This window comes from Syngnathus floridae, chromosome 9, assembly GCF_059516105.1.
Source record: "Syngnathus floridae isolate MCC-2025c chromosome 9, RoL_Sflo_1.0, whole genome shotgun sequence".
Taxonomy (NCBI): Eukaryota; Metazoa; Chordata; class Actinopteri; order Syngnathiformes; family Syngnathidae; genus Syngnathus; species Syngnathus floridae.
This window is the reverse complement of record NC_142421.1, coordinates 746988-764943: the sequence shown is the minus strand read 5'-3', so window position 1 is coordinate 764943 and position 17956 is coordinate 746988. Positions and strand designations below refer to the sequence as shown.

At 45.6% G+C, this 17956-nt stretch overlaps 2 protein-coding genes across 2 annotated transcripts; both read left to right on the top strand.

Moving 5' to 3' along the window:
* The first annotated feature begins 219 nt into the window (after positions 1 to 219).
* tslig3a (tRNA splicing ligase complex subunit 3A) lies at positions 220 to 3447 on the top strand. The gene is made up of 8 exons (XM_088385340.1): positions 220 to 363; positions 905 to 1053; positions 1136 to 1270; positions 1526 to 1707; positions 1923 to 2003; positions 2075 to 2191; positions 2279 to 2446; positions 2676 to 3447. The coding sequence occupies exons 1-8, from the start codon at positions 326 to 328 to the stop codon at positions 3291 to 3293; spliced, it is 1488 nt and encodes a 495-aa protein (XP_088241466.1). The 5' UTR covers positions 220 to 325; the 3' UTR covers positions 3294 to 3447.
* Positions 3448 to 4216: 769 nt separating this feature from the next.
* On the top strand, positions 4217 to 17717 carry LOC148392774 (ras and Rab interactor 2-like). The gene is made up of 12 exons (XM_088385335.1): positions 4217 to 4467; positions 6190 to 6274; positions 6939 to 7036; positions 7524 to 7725; positions 7860 to 7971; positions 8181 to 8253; positions 8410 to 8501; positions 10749 to 12314; positions 15539 to 15847; positions 16398 to 16529; positions 16615 to 16778; positions 16953 to 17717. The coding sequence occupies exons 2-12, from the start codon at positions 6215 to 6217 to the stop codon at positions 17346 to 17348; spliced, it is 3204 nt and encodes a 1067-aa protein (XP_088241461.1). The 5' UTR covers positions 4217 to 4467; positions 6190 to 6214; the 3' UTR covers positions 17349 to 17717.
* The last annotated feature ends 239 nt before the right edge of the window (positions 17718 to 17956 follow it).

The following is a 17956-nucleotide window of genomic DNA, read 5'->3' as shown; positions in this document are numbered from 1 at the left end:
AATGACACAGTAGAGAATATTACAGGTCAAAAAGCTGTTCGTGAAAATCCCTGCAGTTAGATATATTCATTTTGATGGATATTCTTTAAAAAATCCTTTTCTTTTTCATTCGCATATTGGAGGGATGACGACATTTCACATGAGAAAAGACATGGAACTCTTTTACTGGTGGTCTGGCTTGACAGAATCCTGTCGCTAGAGGGCGTTATTGCGCCCATTTCACATGTTGATGAACAGAAAATAAAAGCAACGAAGAAGTCAATCGCTAGTCATTCCAGCTGCTCTATTTAAGCGTATGACATCTTGTGAATTTTGATCGTACGCAATGGAGAATGATATAATCGTTTCTCTCGAGGATTTGGGGTAAGTGAAAATGCAAAAGAATCTTAATGATTTTATTGAACAATGCACTGTCGCAATTTCAGTGGTTAACCGTGATTACGAATGTGGCGACGTGGTCTGCTTTAGCTAAAAAAAAAACAGCTGAGCCGGTGTTGAAGTTAATATTAGTCAGAGAGTCCATTTAATCCACCTCTACTGATTGCCATTATAATGTTGCAACAACTGTCTCAAAGAATTGTCAACAACACTTGTCTCTAGAAGCGAAAGTACACGAGTGTAAATTGTTGCTGCTGCAATCACGACAAGTGCAGCTCCTGTTTTAAGCCCAGCCTCGCCTCGCCTCGCCTCGCCTCGCCTCGCCACGATAGAAAGTCGTCGGTCGTGATGTATTGGCTCATTCCTAAATATTGCTCAAATTTGGCAGCGGCTTTTGGTTTGGGCGCTCTCCATTCAACTACACATTAGATCATTCATAAATGGCCGCGCTGGGATGATGAAGAAAATATAGTGTTATGACTTTAACAGAATTTTAATGCGTGCTATCATCACTATGTCATTGAAGGTATCAAGGCTCACTGTTGGAGGACGGAGCTCTGGAGTCAGCTGTGACCGGTGGGGCTGCTTCACCGGAGTTTACCAAGCTCTGTGCTTGGATTGTGTCCGAGCTCAAACTTTACAGTAAACTGGAGGAGAATGTCCAGGCAACCAACTGTAAGGTTTCACATGCATATTCCTAAATAGCAACAGTAAATGCTTTGAATGTTTTGGTTTGAATCCATCACGATTCCTGCAGGTCCAAGTGAGGCAGAGGGCTTCCAGCTGGAGATGAGCGGGCTGTTGGCAGAACTCGCTTGCCCTTACTCCGTCCTCACGAGTGGAGCTGTCAACCAAAGGCTTCTCAACACCAATGACTGCCTGCTGCTGCTCTGTATGGTTTCAGCATTGACAGCTTCAAGTCTGATATGAGGGGGGGAAAAAATGGCATGAATGCATTGTGATGGACTAGCCGCAAGTTGTCACGTCTGCTCGTGCGGTCAACGATGCGAACTGCGCAATATCTGATGTAGATTTGCCGGTTGCTCATATAGCCCTCGTCGAAGCGGACAACTGGGATCCAGCATTTATTCACTTGTAGTTTGAGCAAGCAAGACGTGAGAATGACAAAGTGTCATTTTCCTCTCAGCCTTTCTGGTATCCGAGCTGGAGGCTTCGAGGATGATCCTGGTCAACAGACCCCAGAAGAAAGCCCAGGAGTGTGGTAGCCCTGCCTTCCAGGAACTAAAAGGCATCTGCATGGCACTGGGAATGTCCAAGCCTCCGGCCAACATTGCTATGTTCCAGTTTTTTAGTGGCATTGAGAAAAAGGTCAGTTTGCCCAATTGTTCAAATAGACCAGCGATAAAGGTTACAGTACCTAAAGTAAACCAAATTCACTTTTGCAATCGTATGATCTTGGTTGTTTCTTTCTATTTTACCTCTCTAAACATACGAGTCATGCGGGTCACGTGAATGGTGCAAAAAACGTTTGCTATTTACTGTATTTTCTCACACTGCTTGTTATCTGACCTCATGTGTGGTAGCTGAAAGAAGCCACAAGTAGAGTGCCAGCCAATCATATAGGAGACCCTTTGTTGAAGAATGCCTTTGGACCCGTGCACATGGTAAAGGATTCTTTTTGGGGGGGAAGTCAGTCCCCTGAAGTTAAGCTCATGCCTTTTATTCCCTTTGACAGGAAAAAATCGAAGCCATCAATCAAGCACTCGTCAATGAGTATGAAGTGAGAAGGAAGATGTTGTTAAAACGTCTGGACGTGACGGTGCAGTCTTTTGGTTGGTCAGAAAGAGCAAAGGTACGCAGCCCCTTGTTTAAGAAGAAACGCATGCTGTGGTTGCTCTAATTTTCCTTTTGTGAATGTATCCCCCCCCCCCCACGACAGTCGCATGCTGGGAATTTGGCTAAAGTTTATCAGCCGCTACGTTCTGCCCTCGGTACCCAAAGCAAAGTGTCTGTAGCGCACCTTCTTGCAGCCCGACAAGACTTTTCAAAAATCCTTCGCACAAGCAGTGGGAAGTCGAGAGAGAAGACTGCCTGTGCCATTAATAAGGTGAGTCAATCAGTTTAAAACAAAAAAGGGAACCAAGTTAGTTTCAAATTTGTTCAGCTTTGTAGGCGTTCCCTAAATTGTTTCTTCGCACTTGTTGAAGGTGAAAAGCTTGAAGCAAAGAAATGCCTAAATGTTTTTTTTTTCTTATTAGATGTTTTTTCGGCCATAATGAGAACTTTGAGGTCAATGTTGGATGTGCCATTTCACGTTTGTTTGTTTCACCGCCTAGGTTGTAATGGGTCGAGTGCCAGACAGAGGAGGGCGTCCCTGTGAAATTGAGCCGCCCCCTCCAGAAATGCCTTCATGGCAAAAGCGGCAGGATGCCCCCCAAGCTAGTGGACAGTATGGCGGAAGCAGGGGCACTTACGATCATTATTCCCAAGGCAGTCGGGGGGGCTATGAGAGGGGCGGAGGAGAAAGAGGAGGCAGGGGTGGCAGAGGCGGAAGAGTGCAAGGAGGATGGGGTGAGGGGGGTGGAGGAGGGAGAGGTAGTTATAACAAGGGCCAGTATCAAGATTTGGCCGCTCATCAGGGTGGTGGTGGCGGCGGAGGCGGAACCAGAGGTCCTTATAGAGGAGGCGGGAGCAACCACGGAGGCCCCCAGGAGTCCGGCCACCATTCAGGCTATAATGACAATTACCACCAGAATGGAAACTGGCATCAAGAGAGAGGAGGAGGCGGCGGCGGCGGCAGAGGAGGCAGGGGGAGAGGAGGCCGAGGAGGAGGCTGGGGAGGTAGAGGAGGCCACAATGTTAATCAAGGAGGACACTTTGAACAGTATTTTCAACATGGGGGCCAGAACTACAACCAAGCTGGTTTTAATCAAAGCCGCCACTACAATAGTTGAAGAGAGTCAGTCGTGTGGGACATTACAGCACAGTCCGCAAACAACTTGAGAAGGAAGGCCTTACCGAGCTCACATTTCAGCAGTCTGATCACCAACCAGTAAATGATGCGCACAGTATACTTATACATCGAGTAAATGTTTGCAACAATGTTTACATATGAACTGTACTGGCTTTTTTTTGGGTCATCTCCCTCCACAATGACAATTCTTAAAAAAAGGTTTGTCAGTAACACTTGTTTGCTCAATTTGAAATCAAGTGACTTAATCATAAAGCTTCACTGCTCTCCATCAGGAAAAAAAGAGGTTGTCTGCAATCGCTTGGTATTTCACAAAGGGCTCTAAAAAGTCGCACGCTTACTTGAAATGTTCTTTTTATAGCCAGGGTTCATTTTGTCAATTAGTAACAGCAAATATAATTGATTATAAATAGTTCAAATTGTCTTGCCCTTGGATTGTGAGCCTACAAATGCATGGATGTGCAATAAAATAATAATCATAGTAATCAAAAAAAATCCCACTGTTTGTCTAAATGCCTGATGAAATAATAATGAAAAAAAAATTACCAAATTGTGACATGAGGTTTGGGCTGACGTCAGCTGTATTTTCTACAAGGGGATTTTTTTCCCAACGGTTTCAAATGGCAAAAAACGAAGCTGCCATCCTTGTTTCCACCTTTCAAACACAGCAGAGAAAGTATCTTATCATTGCTATTTTTATTATGTTATCATATATTTTAAAGGGCTGACCAAGAAGTGATTGTTCCTGACTGTCGTCCCTGTCATCATAATTTTAATTAAAATCATCTTTAAGTCATCCGTGCCGAAAAAAATTCTCAATTTTCGGGCATGTCCAATAAATGTCACGCTGGTGTTTTTGTTTTATTGTGAAATGGTGTAAGCGGAAGTCTTACTGTGCGTCCAAACGCAACCAAAAGTTCCACAAAGAGGGAAACGCAGCCAAGTCGGGAGAGGAACCGACCGACCGACCGACCGAGTGCACTATCATGGAAAGAAGGCACCGGTTGTGTGGCGTAATCTTGTTTACTTTATTTGCTTCGAGAATATAATGAGAGAATTAAGTTAAGAGAATTTGGTGAAGTGACTACGCTATGGACTACGCTTAAAGATCTTATCGTAGGAGTGGGGTTTTCTTCAGACCATTTTGCCATCGCAGAGTAAGTATCGTTTCAACTTTGCCAGTTCTTTGTGTGGACATTCGGAAGTGATCGTTCCGCGCTTTCCCCCTAACCGGCCAGCCGGCCGGTCGCCCGGTCGTTGTTTCTTGAGATCGTCGTAGTGGCTGTTGTGACGCGTTTATAGAATTACGTGCAAAGAATCCTGAGGGACGGACTGGCTTGCTGCTCAACTTGCCTCCCACCTGTTTCAACGGCTTCCGTCGATGAATGACCAAATGCTCGATCTCAAATGCGCTCGTTTGTATTGTGCCATCAAACATTCCAATCTCAATCAATATTATTTGTATTGTCTTATTGTTTAAACTAATGACAAATGACGTGGAAAGAGATCCCCTTAAGTCTTTCCCAACTGAGGTGTGTGATATTTCATATCAACCCCCCAAAACCCAAATCCGCCCAGCAGTTTTCTTTTCTTTTCTTTTCTTTTCTTGTTGTTCTAAGTACTGTAATGCCCCCCCTGAACGTTTCCAACTCACAGAGCAGTGTGTAATGTATTGTTTGCAAGGTAATTACATAGTAGCTGTTTAAAGTTGCCACTTGTGCTCGGTTCTTTCTTCCATTCACAGCTAATGGTATTTTCTAACCTAAGTCTCAAATCTGCTAATATTCTTACTGTTGAAGACCATCACTACAGTGATGTACTATGCAAGTCACAAGTCAGGTATTGACTGTAATACACTAACTTGCACATGTTTAGCATTGCTGGGAAGTTCATTTGGTGAAGCTTGCACCAATGTCAAATATATAAACAGTACTCAAGGATGTTCAAATTGTAATGCAGTGGTTTGGAGGGGAATCAGTACCTTAGCTGTCAAGACCCAGGCTTAGACTGGCCATATCTTCGTAATGTTGTCGTCGTTCCAAGTTTTTCTTGGATGTCAAGTGAATGCAAATGGTAGTTTGACCAGTGATTCCATGGAGGCGGTGGTCTGCCTGACCACAAGGAGTTCAGCACTTACGCAAAAGAGTGGCTTGAGGTGTAATGTGCCGTGTGAATGTTTTGATAGCTACCTTTGTAATGGGTGTGTTTAAATAGAGTGGGACTGAGGATTTTTCTCTGTTGTCAGTAATGCTGTGTTTCTGTACATGTGTGTGATTTGCTGCTTTGAGGTTGTTGTTAATTCATTTGGCTTCAAATCAATCAATCTTTGGCTGATGTTTGCCACTCAGTCATATCTTGATGGCATTCCAAGAAACGTTACTGTGACTGACAGTATAAATGAACACGTGCTGGCAAAGTGTTTTATATCCCTTGGACTTCCTGGTTTTCCGGCCTGGACACTGACTCACATATGGCTCATACAAATGGAAAGACACATTTGGGCACCTGAACTCCCAAAATGCTGCAAAAAGTTCAGGGTGCCCGATGATAGCTGGGATAGGCTCCAGCACGCCCGCGACCCCCCCCCGTGGGGTCAAGATGGATGGATGGAGGGAGGGAGGGAGGGACGGACGGACGGACAGGTGGATGGAAGTCCCAAAATGGCCATCACGTGCTTTTGTTTTGACAAGAGGTGTCGGTTCTGCATTCCTAACACATGCATGGTAGGTTAAGTGTGTGAAGGTGTGAATGTGAGTGGAAATGTTTGGCTTTGTCTGTCTGTGCCTTGGAAATCAGTTCAGCGTGTCGCCTACAAATACTGTACCTCATTTCTGTAGCTTTAATGATGATAATTGTTCTGCTTGAATTTGCCTTTCCAGGGAGCTGTCCAGGAGGTTGGACAAGATGTCCAGCCATAACATCCAGCAGCCCTCCAAACGGGAGAGGAAAAGTAGTTTTTTTAAGGTACGTACATGTCAAATCATCACTACAGTTTTTCAAAAGGGAAGTGAGTTGGAGTCTAGCTTCTTGCCAGTTTTTCCTAGAAAACAGGAAATAATGACTTCAGTGTGTCGCTCCACTCAAATGTTTTTCTGGCGTTTTACTGTTGTTGTTGTTGTTGTTGTTGTTGTTGTTGTTGTTGTTGTTGTTGTTGTTTAAATATATTTTTCAGTAAATCCAGATCTGGCCTCTCGGTAAACCTTGGAGAACACCAAGAATTATCAAACTGTATAACAGACCGCTATTTAAAAAAAAAAAGAAGAAGTGAAATATATGAAGTGTATTTATTTATTTATTTGTGTAAGACTTAAAGCAAGTCTATCTGAACGCAATGTATGTAGCAAATGGGTTAAAAAAAAAAAAAAAGGTTTACATTGCACTACTGCAAACTTCAGAATGGTGTCCACTGTCCAAGTGGGCTTTTCGAATGCTCACATTGTGTAGTTATGGCTTTTAGATTTGGGATTTCCCACTGCTGAGCTTATCTTTTTGGGACTCATGTTGATGATCGGTAGCCCGCCCGACAGAGAAGGAAATGAAACAAATGATGACATCAGTACAGCACAGAAAATGTTCATTGTCAGCTCAAACCGGGAAAGGAACTACAGTATTTGCTTTTCTTTTGTAGTTGATTGAATCCTTTGCTTTGGAAATTGGCACTTTGAAAAAGGAGATGGGGAAAAAGCCTGAGCCAATAGAAGAGCACAAGACGGATTCAATGCATGGGTGAGCTATCCTTTATCGACGTACGTACGTACGTACGTACGTACGTACTTACTGTTTGTTGATCTAATAGAGCGCACTAGCACAATACAGACAGCAGAGAGCACAATTGAGTTTTTCTTGTCTACTGCTGCGGAGATGTAGATGATGAGCAGATGTTTACGTACCTCTTTTTTCCCCAAGAATCATCATAAAAACACTCATTTCGGGCTTCATTGTTGGCTTACCTCTCGTAAAGAAAGAAAAAGCCACACGGGCACTAAAATAATCCCAAAAGTCATGACATAGTAGTGATGTCTTTTACCTGTGGGTGTATTGAGTAAGGGATTTTTGTTTGGAAACACCACCTTTTTGGTGTCGTAGTATGTACACATGTAGACTTCAACTCGAGAAGCAAATAGGATACGTACGCGTGTTCCCTTCCTGTGAAACGTCCTGCTTGCTCATGCCCATGGCGGCACTCTTCCTTTCAATCTTGCTTGCTTTTCAGACTGAGCGAAGAAGTCGGGGGTCTCTTCCTACAAGCATCCCCTTGTTCTGACACAGCGACCGGAGTCAGGGACTCGGGCTACGATTCCCTCCGTCGGCGACTCAGTGTTTTGGACAGGTTAATCAATACGCATTGTGTGTGGCTCCAACTTGACCTAAGCCATCAGGACGCCGTACACATCCTACAGGACCGAGCGCCTGGAGTAAGGAAACAGCTTATTACTACCATTACAGTAGGCTAAAAAAAGAATAGCCCGTTCGTTCACGCCTCTGAAATCCAAGTGTCCGTTTGAAGTTGAAGGTTTTCTGATTGCATGTTTCTTCCCCTGGCCCGTAGACATTTGTGGTGAGGAAGTCTTCGAGCTTGCAGAAAAAGGTCATCTCTTTACGCATGGACAAGCACTCTCCACTTCCTGTCAAAGACTTTGTTGTCAAAGAGAGCCAGTACAGTAGGTTTCAACACTTTCTATCTTCCTGTTGCCCTGGCAATGGCGCTGATTGATTTTCAAGCACATTGGCGTCTCATTGAATAATGTGCAATCGTTTCAACTTGACCTCACTTGTTCTGACAAATCTCTCTGGAAAGTAGATTGCATCAAAAGAGGAAAGCTTGATCATGGCCTGCAATGAATTGATTCCTTCCTTCATTGTTTTCCAGCTTTTTCTTTGGAAGGATCCGGCCTGAGTTTTGCGGACCTGTTTCGGCTGGTGGCTTTCTGCTGCATCAGCAGGTACATTCATTCTTCGCAATGACTCATGTTGCTCTTTTTGTTTTTGCGACCACGCTAAGAAGAGCGACTCGTGCGCTTTCAGTCCCTCCTGCGTCAACCCGATTCTTCTTTTGTAGTTTTGCTCCATTTCATTCTGCTTTTGTTGCTTTTTCTCAGGGATGTGCTTCCCTTCACCTTGAAGCTCCCAGAAGCCATCGCTTCGGCCAAAACCTCTGCTGAGCTTGCTCAGATTGCGAAACTTGGAGCAGGTACCGATGGTATTCAGTGTTCTTTTGGCTAATCGTTTTTTGTCTTAGCCATAGGGCTCTCTGTCTTTGTATGGGCGTTAAACAGTGACGCATGTTGATTGGCGTGCAGGTTGAAGCCTAACCCTGCAAGCATGTTTGGGAATTTTGCTGGGTGTTCCAGCATACTTTTACACGGTCCTCGCGCATTTGGTGGCTGAAAGTAGAGAACAGGTTGTTAAGCAATTCAAAAGTGGGCCACTGCTAAGAGAACTATTACGTTACTATTAGCTGGCGCAAAACTGGCCTAGCACACAATGTCATTCTGAGGGACAAAGGTCTTGCAAGCTCAGATGAGTTTAGTTCAACAGGGTATTGAGTCACTCACAACGTGGCCTCACGTAAAGGTGTCCAGTGTGAAACGTCATCCCACCCTAACTTCAATGTGCTTTCTACGACTGTACTTTTTAATCGAAAGTAGTTTGAGCTCTATTGTGCATGAGAGCGAGCCAGCGAGCGAGCCAGCAAGCGAGCCAGCGAGCGAGCCAGCAAGCGAGCCAGCGAGCTTCCGTCTGTTGTCTTCTGAGGCTTTGAAGGGCTCCGTCTGCCTTTCGTGCAATCGTGTAAACAAAAGCGGAGCACGCATTCAAGCCTAATCCCCATCCGACTTCTTTGATTGAGAAAAAGAACCATGTTTAATGTCACTGGCCTTTTCTTCTCAGTGCCATTTGACTCTTTAGTCAGCACAGACAGTGAATGGAACGACGTCATTCTGACAAGATTGCATCATTTGCCAAATGAAACCATACAATAAACATTTTGATAAGAAGATCACGGCGTGTAGATTGTGGAAGAAAATATGCTGCAATGTGTTCGCAATACAACTAAACAAAGCAATGTACAAATACACATGGCAAATAGATTCCTGAAAGGATATTTTGTGCAAATCCCCCTTTTGATCCAAATCCTTTTAGTAGAACACTAAATCTTCTGTACTGAGAAATTGCATTTTCCAAGAAAGAGCTATTGGGCAACAGAAATATGAACAAGTTCAGTCAAAACATGTTGTAAAGAAGACTGGATTGTAAACAAGTGGAGAGTGGGAGGGCAAACGGGGGTTGGCCATGCGTCATTGAAAGAGTTAGAGAGAGAGAGGGAGAGAGAGAGAGCTGGACATACTCTGCTTGCTAACAGCCCTCCCAGAAACACATCAACATCCTAACAAATATTGAGTCCGAGTGGACTTGAAGACAGCCGCATTAAAGGGTCCTGACATTTTGGGCTTGGTCCCAAACAAACCTCTCATTGTTTGTCGTCACGTTTTGGGATCACAGTGAGTATTGTTGTCATGTATTTTTTCTGGTTGGAAGGAGTTACTCTGTGTCTGGTACCCGTGCTGTATCACTCTTTATAGTTCTCCTTTGACTGCCTGCCTGCCACAGGCGGGACTTGAGAAAGTTGTCGGTGCGTGACATTGCCTTGAAAATGATATATTTTTGCTTGTAAAAAAAAATAAAATAAGAAGCAGCTGTGGTTCCGGGCTATATTTAAAGTGCTTGTGTTGACTCACCGAGAGGAGAAGTTTGAGTCAGTCCTCCTCGGCATATAGCAGACGTGTTAGAAACACAGTGAGAAGATAAAAAAAGGCACATTTTGTTTCCTAAGATGAAATGATGCAAATTTGGAGAGATTCTTGTGTGAATAGCTGAGGCCGAATGTTTTCCTGAGCTTTTTTGCCACTTTTCCTTACTAGTTTCTCCACATACATAATAAATGCGTCGTCTCTATTTGCGTCTTAAGTTAGTTAGTTGCTCCTTCAGGTCTTTACATGTATTCTGGAGCAGTGTTTGCCAATTTTTTTTTTTTTTTTTTATCCACGGCACACCTTTTCGTCGGAAAAAATCTCGAGCCGCCTCACCGCACCACACCTGACGCTCTCTCACGGCCTTGAAAATCACTCTGCTTGAATTAACTTCATCTGGCTTGTGCGTGCATGTGGAGAAGAGCTAAATGATGGCGTGAGTTTATTTCCACAGATGTCATCAAGTCTTGGAGTTCAGGCGACGTATAGCGTTCTGGTGATTTGTGCATACTGCTGTTCATTTCCATGTCACACAACGGTCAATGCATGAATAAAACCGGATTAACTAGTCACAGGTTTCTTTTTTTGTCATGACAGAATTCTTTTCCAAAATACGTCGTCTTGAGATGTCCTGGTAGCATAACATTTCATCAAACTTGCTATAATCAATGTCATTTGTCATTCTACAGGTTTCTGGGACAGTGAATGGTGTCAGAAGAGGCAGGGTTCCTCCTCCACCTCCTCCTCCTCCTTTCTGTTTGGAGCCACAGCACCTGACAGAGGACTCTCCGTCGCAGCCGCCCCGAGCCGCCCTCGACTCGAAACTCGCACCCCTTCGGAGCTCGAGTGTTGCCAGTCGAATGGGGCGCTCTGCTTCATCAACCCACTTTTCATTAAGGTTCATCATCCAGAGAGCGAGCGCTGTCCTGAATTAGATTCCTCTGATCCGAGTCAAACTCACAGCCCAGAAAAAAGCAGCGACGACAGGCCTGCAAGTTGTGACTCCGATTTCAGTGACAACCAACAGTCCAATGAAAACAAGGCGTTTCGCCTTGGTAGCGACACGCAAGTACAAGCTGAAAAAAAGCAAAGCGCTGAAGACACCACGTCACGGTCTCCGCCGAGTCGTCCGCCCCCGCCGCAGTGGGCCCCTCCCGTCCGGCAGCGCAGTATGCCAGAGAAAATTGCCTGGATCAATGTCCCCAAGGAGAAGGCGGAAGACAAGGAGCGCAGCGGTAGCCTCTTATCCCGTCTGGGTTCTTCACTTAGTATCAGCCCCTCGTCGTCCCCTCCCAAAAGACTCAGCATCAGCTCCCCTATCTCCATCCCGAGACCTTCTTTCCCCCTCTCTTTGGCCTCTCTATCCTCCTCGCCTCGAAGGGCCAAATCCTCCCTGTCTTGCTCCCTGGAGGATGCCCAGTGTCACCTGGCACTAGAGGAGCAAACGATTGAAAAGGCGCTTCTGAAGGCCAAACTATCTCAGCAGAGCAGCGGCAAAGCTTGCACGCAGCCCCGCAGCAGTCTTGCGGACACAATGACCGTAAGCCAACAAGCGGTGGTGCGCGGAAGCGCCGGAGAACAAGCAGGAGAGGAATGCCAGAATGGGGTTAGCCAACGTCTCAGTGACGTGAGCCTTTCCACGGATTCTTCAGACTCCTTGGATTTCTTCTCTCAGTCGTCGCCTTTCTTCCTTCCTCCCCTCCATGACCCGAGTCCACCTACGGTGGCCGATTTCAACACCCACCTCCCCCTTTCGCTGCCCTCGTCCCATCTTCTGTATTGTAGCACGGAGGACGACGACGACGACGAGGAGGAGGACGAAGACGAAGAGGAGCCCGACTACGGCGTCGGCCTGGAAAGCGACCAGGACCAAGACCAGGACCTGACCATGATGCCGCCCGGGCACAGGACGAGGCGGCGGCCGAGCGCCAGCGCTTTACTCCTCCAGAAAGCGCTGCGAGGTCATCTGCGCAAGATGAGTGGCGTTTTTAGCTCCCTGTTGACACCAGAGAAGAGAGCCATTCGCAGGGTGGTGGAATTGTCCAAAGACAAAGCCTCCTACTTTGGCTCCCTGGTGCAGGACTACCTGAGCTACATGGGGGAAGGGGCAGGCACCCCGACCTGGCAAAGCTTTGCCTCTGGACTGGAACTCCTTCAAACGCTGCGTCAGTTTATCACGCAAATGAAGAGTTACCTGCGACAAAGCTCCGAACTTGGTTTGCCCATAGAGAGCCTCATACCTGAAGACCAAATAGGTAAGTTGGACTAGGATTTATTTTGTATGCGATGGAAGAAACAAACAAACAAAAAAAAAAAAGTCTCTGAATGGGGACCAGTGTATTGTCTGGCAGAATAATGCTCTGAGGAGGAGTTCTGCCACTAAGCTCAAGTTGGCAACATCAACCTGCTACTGCTGCTGCTGCTGCTGCTGCTGCTTGCAGCCAAGTCAATGATGGTAATCTTCACATTGAATTGCCCATAGATGTAATAAGACTTGAGTGAAAATGTCGTCGCCGTCACTGCTTGACTTTCTAATCTTCTGGTATGCCGGCGGTCGCACCATTCCAACCGTAGGAGCATAAAGACCTCATTGTCAAGGAGGTGGGCGTTTAGTAGGTGTGTCTCATGTGTAAGCATGTTGTTGTGGAAATGTTGTTTATTTTTCTTTTCACAAGTCAGCCAGTAAGAACCGAAAGAAGAAAACGGCAAGCGATTTGATGTTGGCAAATGGGTTTGTGACGTATCCATCGTCTCAACTGCGCGGCCAGACAGGTTGTCCGTTCCGTGTTCATCTTATTTGGGGTCTCAATTCTTTGGCTTGCTTTCTCATCTTTCCCTCTCTTGCGTGCCCTTTCTCACTGGCTGGAACAAGAATGTTGGACCTTTTGGAAAGTAACAAAAGAATGACTTTTTACCTTGGGCCGAACGAAGGCCGCTTGGCATTATGAAGAAACAATTTGTAATCTGCAATGAGTGGCGCTGTTGTTGCACACTATTTGGTTGTGTTGAGGCTTCAGTGGAAGCCCAGCTGTATCCCAAGATGCGCTCTGCCAATGTTTGTAATCCTACTCCGCACGCCCAACCGCCCGCCCGCCCCAATCAAAGAGAGCATTGGAAGCAAGGCCCCTGGCTCCCTCCTTCTCTCCTTCCCTCCTGTCCTGTCTATTTTGCAGTCTGGACTTTGCTGACTCTCACTTGGCATTTTTTCTTCGTGACGCTTTCTTTTCCTAACTGCTGTTCCAGATGCTGTCCCAGATTTCTTGACCATACACTCGCTGTAAAGGTGATTGTGCTTGACTAATTCAAGTGAATGTGTGACCTTATCACAACGGCAATGGGAACAAAAGACAGTTGCGTGGTTATACACTGAAGAGGTTTGTTTTGCTTGTTTTTGATTTGAGTTTTCCAGGGACTTCTGGGGATGAATAGTGTGCTGAAATCGGAGGGAGGGTGTGCTTCGAAGAATGGACCCCCTTGTTTTATACTCTGCACACAGACCAATGAATCTACTCTCAAAGTGCAATTCTGGTGCCTTTTTTAAACGGCTGCTAATTTATTATTTCAAATGGCTATTGCTTGTATTGCAGGTGTCCTATTGTCCGCCTAGGCTCTGCAGTACAATATGAATGAAAACCTCTTTTTGGATGAATTTATACTTATGCATGGAACAGCGCCAACCTGAATGTACACTTGGAGCAATCAAGTCTTAAGACGTAGGTCGCGTCATACAATTAGATAACAATAGAGATGCTGGGGTGGAACGTTGTGCCTGCCAAAGGAGTCCATGGTCACTCTAGCTGTCGCAGCGGTGTTGGTCCTTGGTCGGCAGTCTAATCATAAAAAAATGTGTCTGATAAAACATACTTGCTTAAGGAAGACAGCCACTCTGTTCCCTTCAACATGAATTGTTTTGTTTGACCCGAGCGAGCGAGCGAGGGCAGGTAGAAAAGCTATGTTGAGATTGTGTCACTTTAGCAGGAAGGAAGCAATCTCTGTATCAGGAGACGAGTGACAGATTCCAGAAACGCCTCTGTCTCGCTCGCTCGTCCAGGCTATTTTGGATTCCCAAACACTGTGCTGGCTCAAACACAACGCTGCGATGCTTGCTTACAGACGTCAATACATAAGACATGATAGATTTGAAAGTAAAAGAATCTATTCCAGGCAGGCTCAAAGCATTTTGTATTCATTGGACAGGCAGTTCACCACTTCAGTCAATGAAAACTACTCAGTCTTTGAAGAATGCTAACAAACACGTAAAGAGCAGGGAAGGAAGGTCTGGATATGCAAAGCGCTCGCTACATACTGGATGGAAGCTGTTATTCACTTTGTACTTGAACGGCAAAGTGAGAAGGGGCTCTTTGTGTAAGTCTTGCACAAGTGCAGTCTATTTCCAGCTCTTTAGTTCCAGTTGAGCTGAGGCAGCAACGCAAGGAATTAAACATGAATGATTCATGCACGAGTGGGATTTATATGATTCGATGATCAATAGTGCTGTGTAAGAATGATCCTATGCTGAGGCAGAAAATAAAACAACTGACTTGACCTTATTCTGGAGAGAAAAGTCAGCAGCACAAATGCAAACACACGCACACACGCGTTCCTCCTTATTCAGCAGTGCTGCGGTTTGCTTTCCATCCTGTCTGGATGATATCATGGCATGTGTTCGTCAGACTGCACGAGCTGAGATGCAACCAAAAAAAAAGGTCATACTGGCACATTTCCGCTTCTCGTGCGCACTTTTCTCTTCCCTACTTTACAATTGTTCCTCCCCCAACAACACAGTGGATGTTCACAGCTTCAAGTAGTCCTTGACAAAATATGCACAACTGTAAAAGTGCTCTGGGTTTTTGCATCTCTTGTGGAGTTTTTTGAAACAAAGACCAAATAAATGTATTTGCATACGACACAAAACATTGCAAAAAACATTGATAACAATGCAGGTAAAAATAATAATAATAATACTGTTCTAAACGCTCTGATCCATGCAAACTCCACAGGTCCATGGTATTGTGTCAGTCTCCTGAAAAACCCAAAATCATTTAGAATTGCCTGTTTGAACATTTAGGTGCTATAAACGGGGCTCCAAGACCTTTGAATAACTCGTGATCTTCCCGTAAAACAAATGCTGTTGATGTTTTGATATCATCTCGAAGATGAGGAAAATGCATCTGAATTGTGTGCATTTCCTTAACTTCTTGCGGCGACAACATACAGTAGGCTAAAATGTGTTCCTCTCTTACTTAGAAAGCTTGTCAAAGTCAATTCAGCACTGTTTCTTGGCAACAACTTCGCATACAATGTAGGACTTTCCTATTAGACACGGTTTAGCGCCATCGTGTGGCCATTTCATGAACAGCAAGTCTCCGCCGCTTTTTAGATTCTGCACGGGGGGAAAAAAGTGAAGTGGTGAATTCTACTGCCAGCACAAATAATGTTCTGTGAAATGTGACCTCCCTTTTTTTTCTTCTCTTTTCAGACCACGTCTTAGAGAAAGCCATGCACAAGTGTGTTCTGAAGCCTCTCAAAGCCATGGTTAGTGCAGCACTGCAGGAGTTTCAAGTGCGCAGCGGGGAATGGCAGGAGCTGAGGGACAACATGTCTCTGGCCAAAGCTCGCCAGCCGCAGGAAATGGGCGTGGAGGACACGGTGCCGCCAGATCCCATCGCTATAGAGAAGATCAAGTGCAAGTTTCACACCATGTGCAAGCTGTACTCTCCGGAAAAGAAGGTCACCATGCTGCTGAGGGTTTGCAAACTCATCTACACCATTATGGAAGACAATTCAGGTAGCGCAACTTTACCGTACACATTGACGCTCCCTCCCACTGTATCCGACCAAGTACCTCTGTCTCCACTGACCTACCGATCCTTTTGACATTTCTCAAAATACAGCCATGTTTTGTTCGGCCAATGCTTAAAGAAAGGTCAAAATAAAGGGAAACAAATCATTCATATTAAAAAAAAACAACAACAACAACAACAACAGTTGATCCACGCAGTCTTTTAAGCATGCACTATGACAGCTTGCCAAGATTCTACCACACAAGTGTCATGTAAACACGAGTATTTCTTCCAATAACATTTGAATTGATAAAGCCACAGATTTGGATTGATCGATTTGAAACATTTCTACTGCATTGCAATGTCATTTGGAATTTGATGAATCATTCAGCCCTAAAACACAATGACATAAAGGAAAAACACTGTGTCTAGTGAAACTGGAAGTTGCACAATTTCATCTTTATATCTGACTCTTGCTACATTCGATGTCTAAAAAAAGTCCACGGTTACCATGAGTTGAAAATAGATCTGTCTGTGTGTGTGTGTGTCTCTCAGGCCGTCTGTACGGTGCAGATGACTTCCTGCCGATGCTGACCTACGTGTTGGCACAATGTGACATGCCGCAGCTGGACAATGAGATACTTTACATGATGGAGCTACTGGATCCCTCGCTGCTTCACGGAGAAGGTGTTTGTTTAAATTGAAGCAGCTCCTGACCCTTTTATTGGTCGCAGACTAACATTTGCGGTGCTGCGTCATCGTTTTGTCGCAGGTGGCTATTATTTGACGAGCGCATACGGAGCAATGTCACTGATCCGCAACTTCCAAGAGGAGCAAGCTGCCAGGGTGCTGAGCTCCAAGACGAGGAACACGCTGCACCAGTGGCACCAACGACGCACCACTCTGCACTCGGCGCCGTCCTTCGACGACTTCCAAGTAAGGCCGACAAGCTCGGCGTATTAGGAGTGCATCGTGACGCACATTGATTACAATAATCAATACAATTATTGGCAGCACTTATTGTACTTCAACGTTAGACTGATGGAAAAGCACTATGTGTGAAGATGGCTGAAAATGTATTCATTTTTCCTTCCTTCTTCTCTCTCCTAGAATTACCTGCGGGTGGCGCTGCAGGAGCTGGATAGCGGCTGCACCGCTAAGACCCTCCCAGTCCGCCCCTACGCCACCGTGGAGGAAGTGTGTCAGCTGTGCGCCCTAAAGTTCAAAGTGTCTGACCCTGCCAGCTATGGCTTGTTCCTGCTGATGGAGGGCAACAGCCAGCAGCTGGCAGCAGACACCCATCCGCAGAGGATCAAGGCGGAGCTCAACAGCCGCCCGCAAGCTCCCCCCTTCCATTTTGTTTACCGCCGCTTGGCCGATCGCAGCGCCTCGGGCCCTCCGGACTCTTCGCCCGGTCCCGACAACCTCACTTTGACCAACCTGAGCAACCTCACTCCTGAGCCAGCCGCCCCCTCCCCTGATTTGGACCTCAGACTGTCACGTTGATGGAGAGAGAGAGAGACAGAGACAGAGACAGAGAGACTCTTCATCATCGGCCATGCAGCGTCCCCCGACCGACACGCTTCCGGCCGTGTCCAACAGAGCCTTGGACCATGTAGAGCACAACAGCGTGCTTGTAGCAGTCCCACTTCTCCTTTTGGATGTCACGCTCAACATCCTCTGTGTAGAAAGTTGAATCAAACAGACAAGATAGAGGAAGAGAGCAGTGACAGAAGTAAAAGTCTGTTCTTTGCGCCTTCAGCTTGGGTCCTGAAAGGAAACACTTTTGTTTTAGCTCTTGTAGGGTAATCATTTTGTGTTTCTGTGATTTAAGTTGACTCTAATTAATTTCAAGTTAATTTTTTGTCTCTTTAATTGTCTGACTCATGTCCATTTATTTAGCTAGCTATCTCCCCACAACAACGTAATTTTGTGTGTTTTTATGTGGAGGGAGGGGGGGGGCGAAGTTGCAGAACGCTTTTATTTTGAAATCTGTCGGGGCTACTTCGCATGCCGACACCTGACTTCCTGTCTGATTTGTATACAGTCATTTCATCAACTTCACGAAACATTGAAACTATGCGGAAAGCTTTCGGAAGCGCACCGCAGCGCAC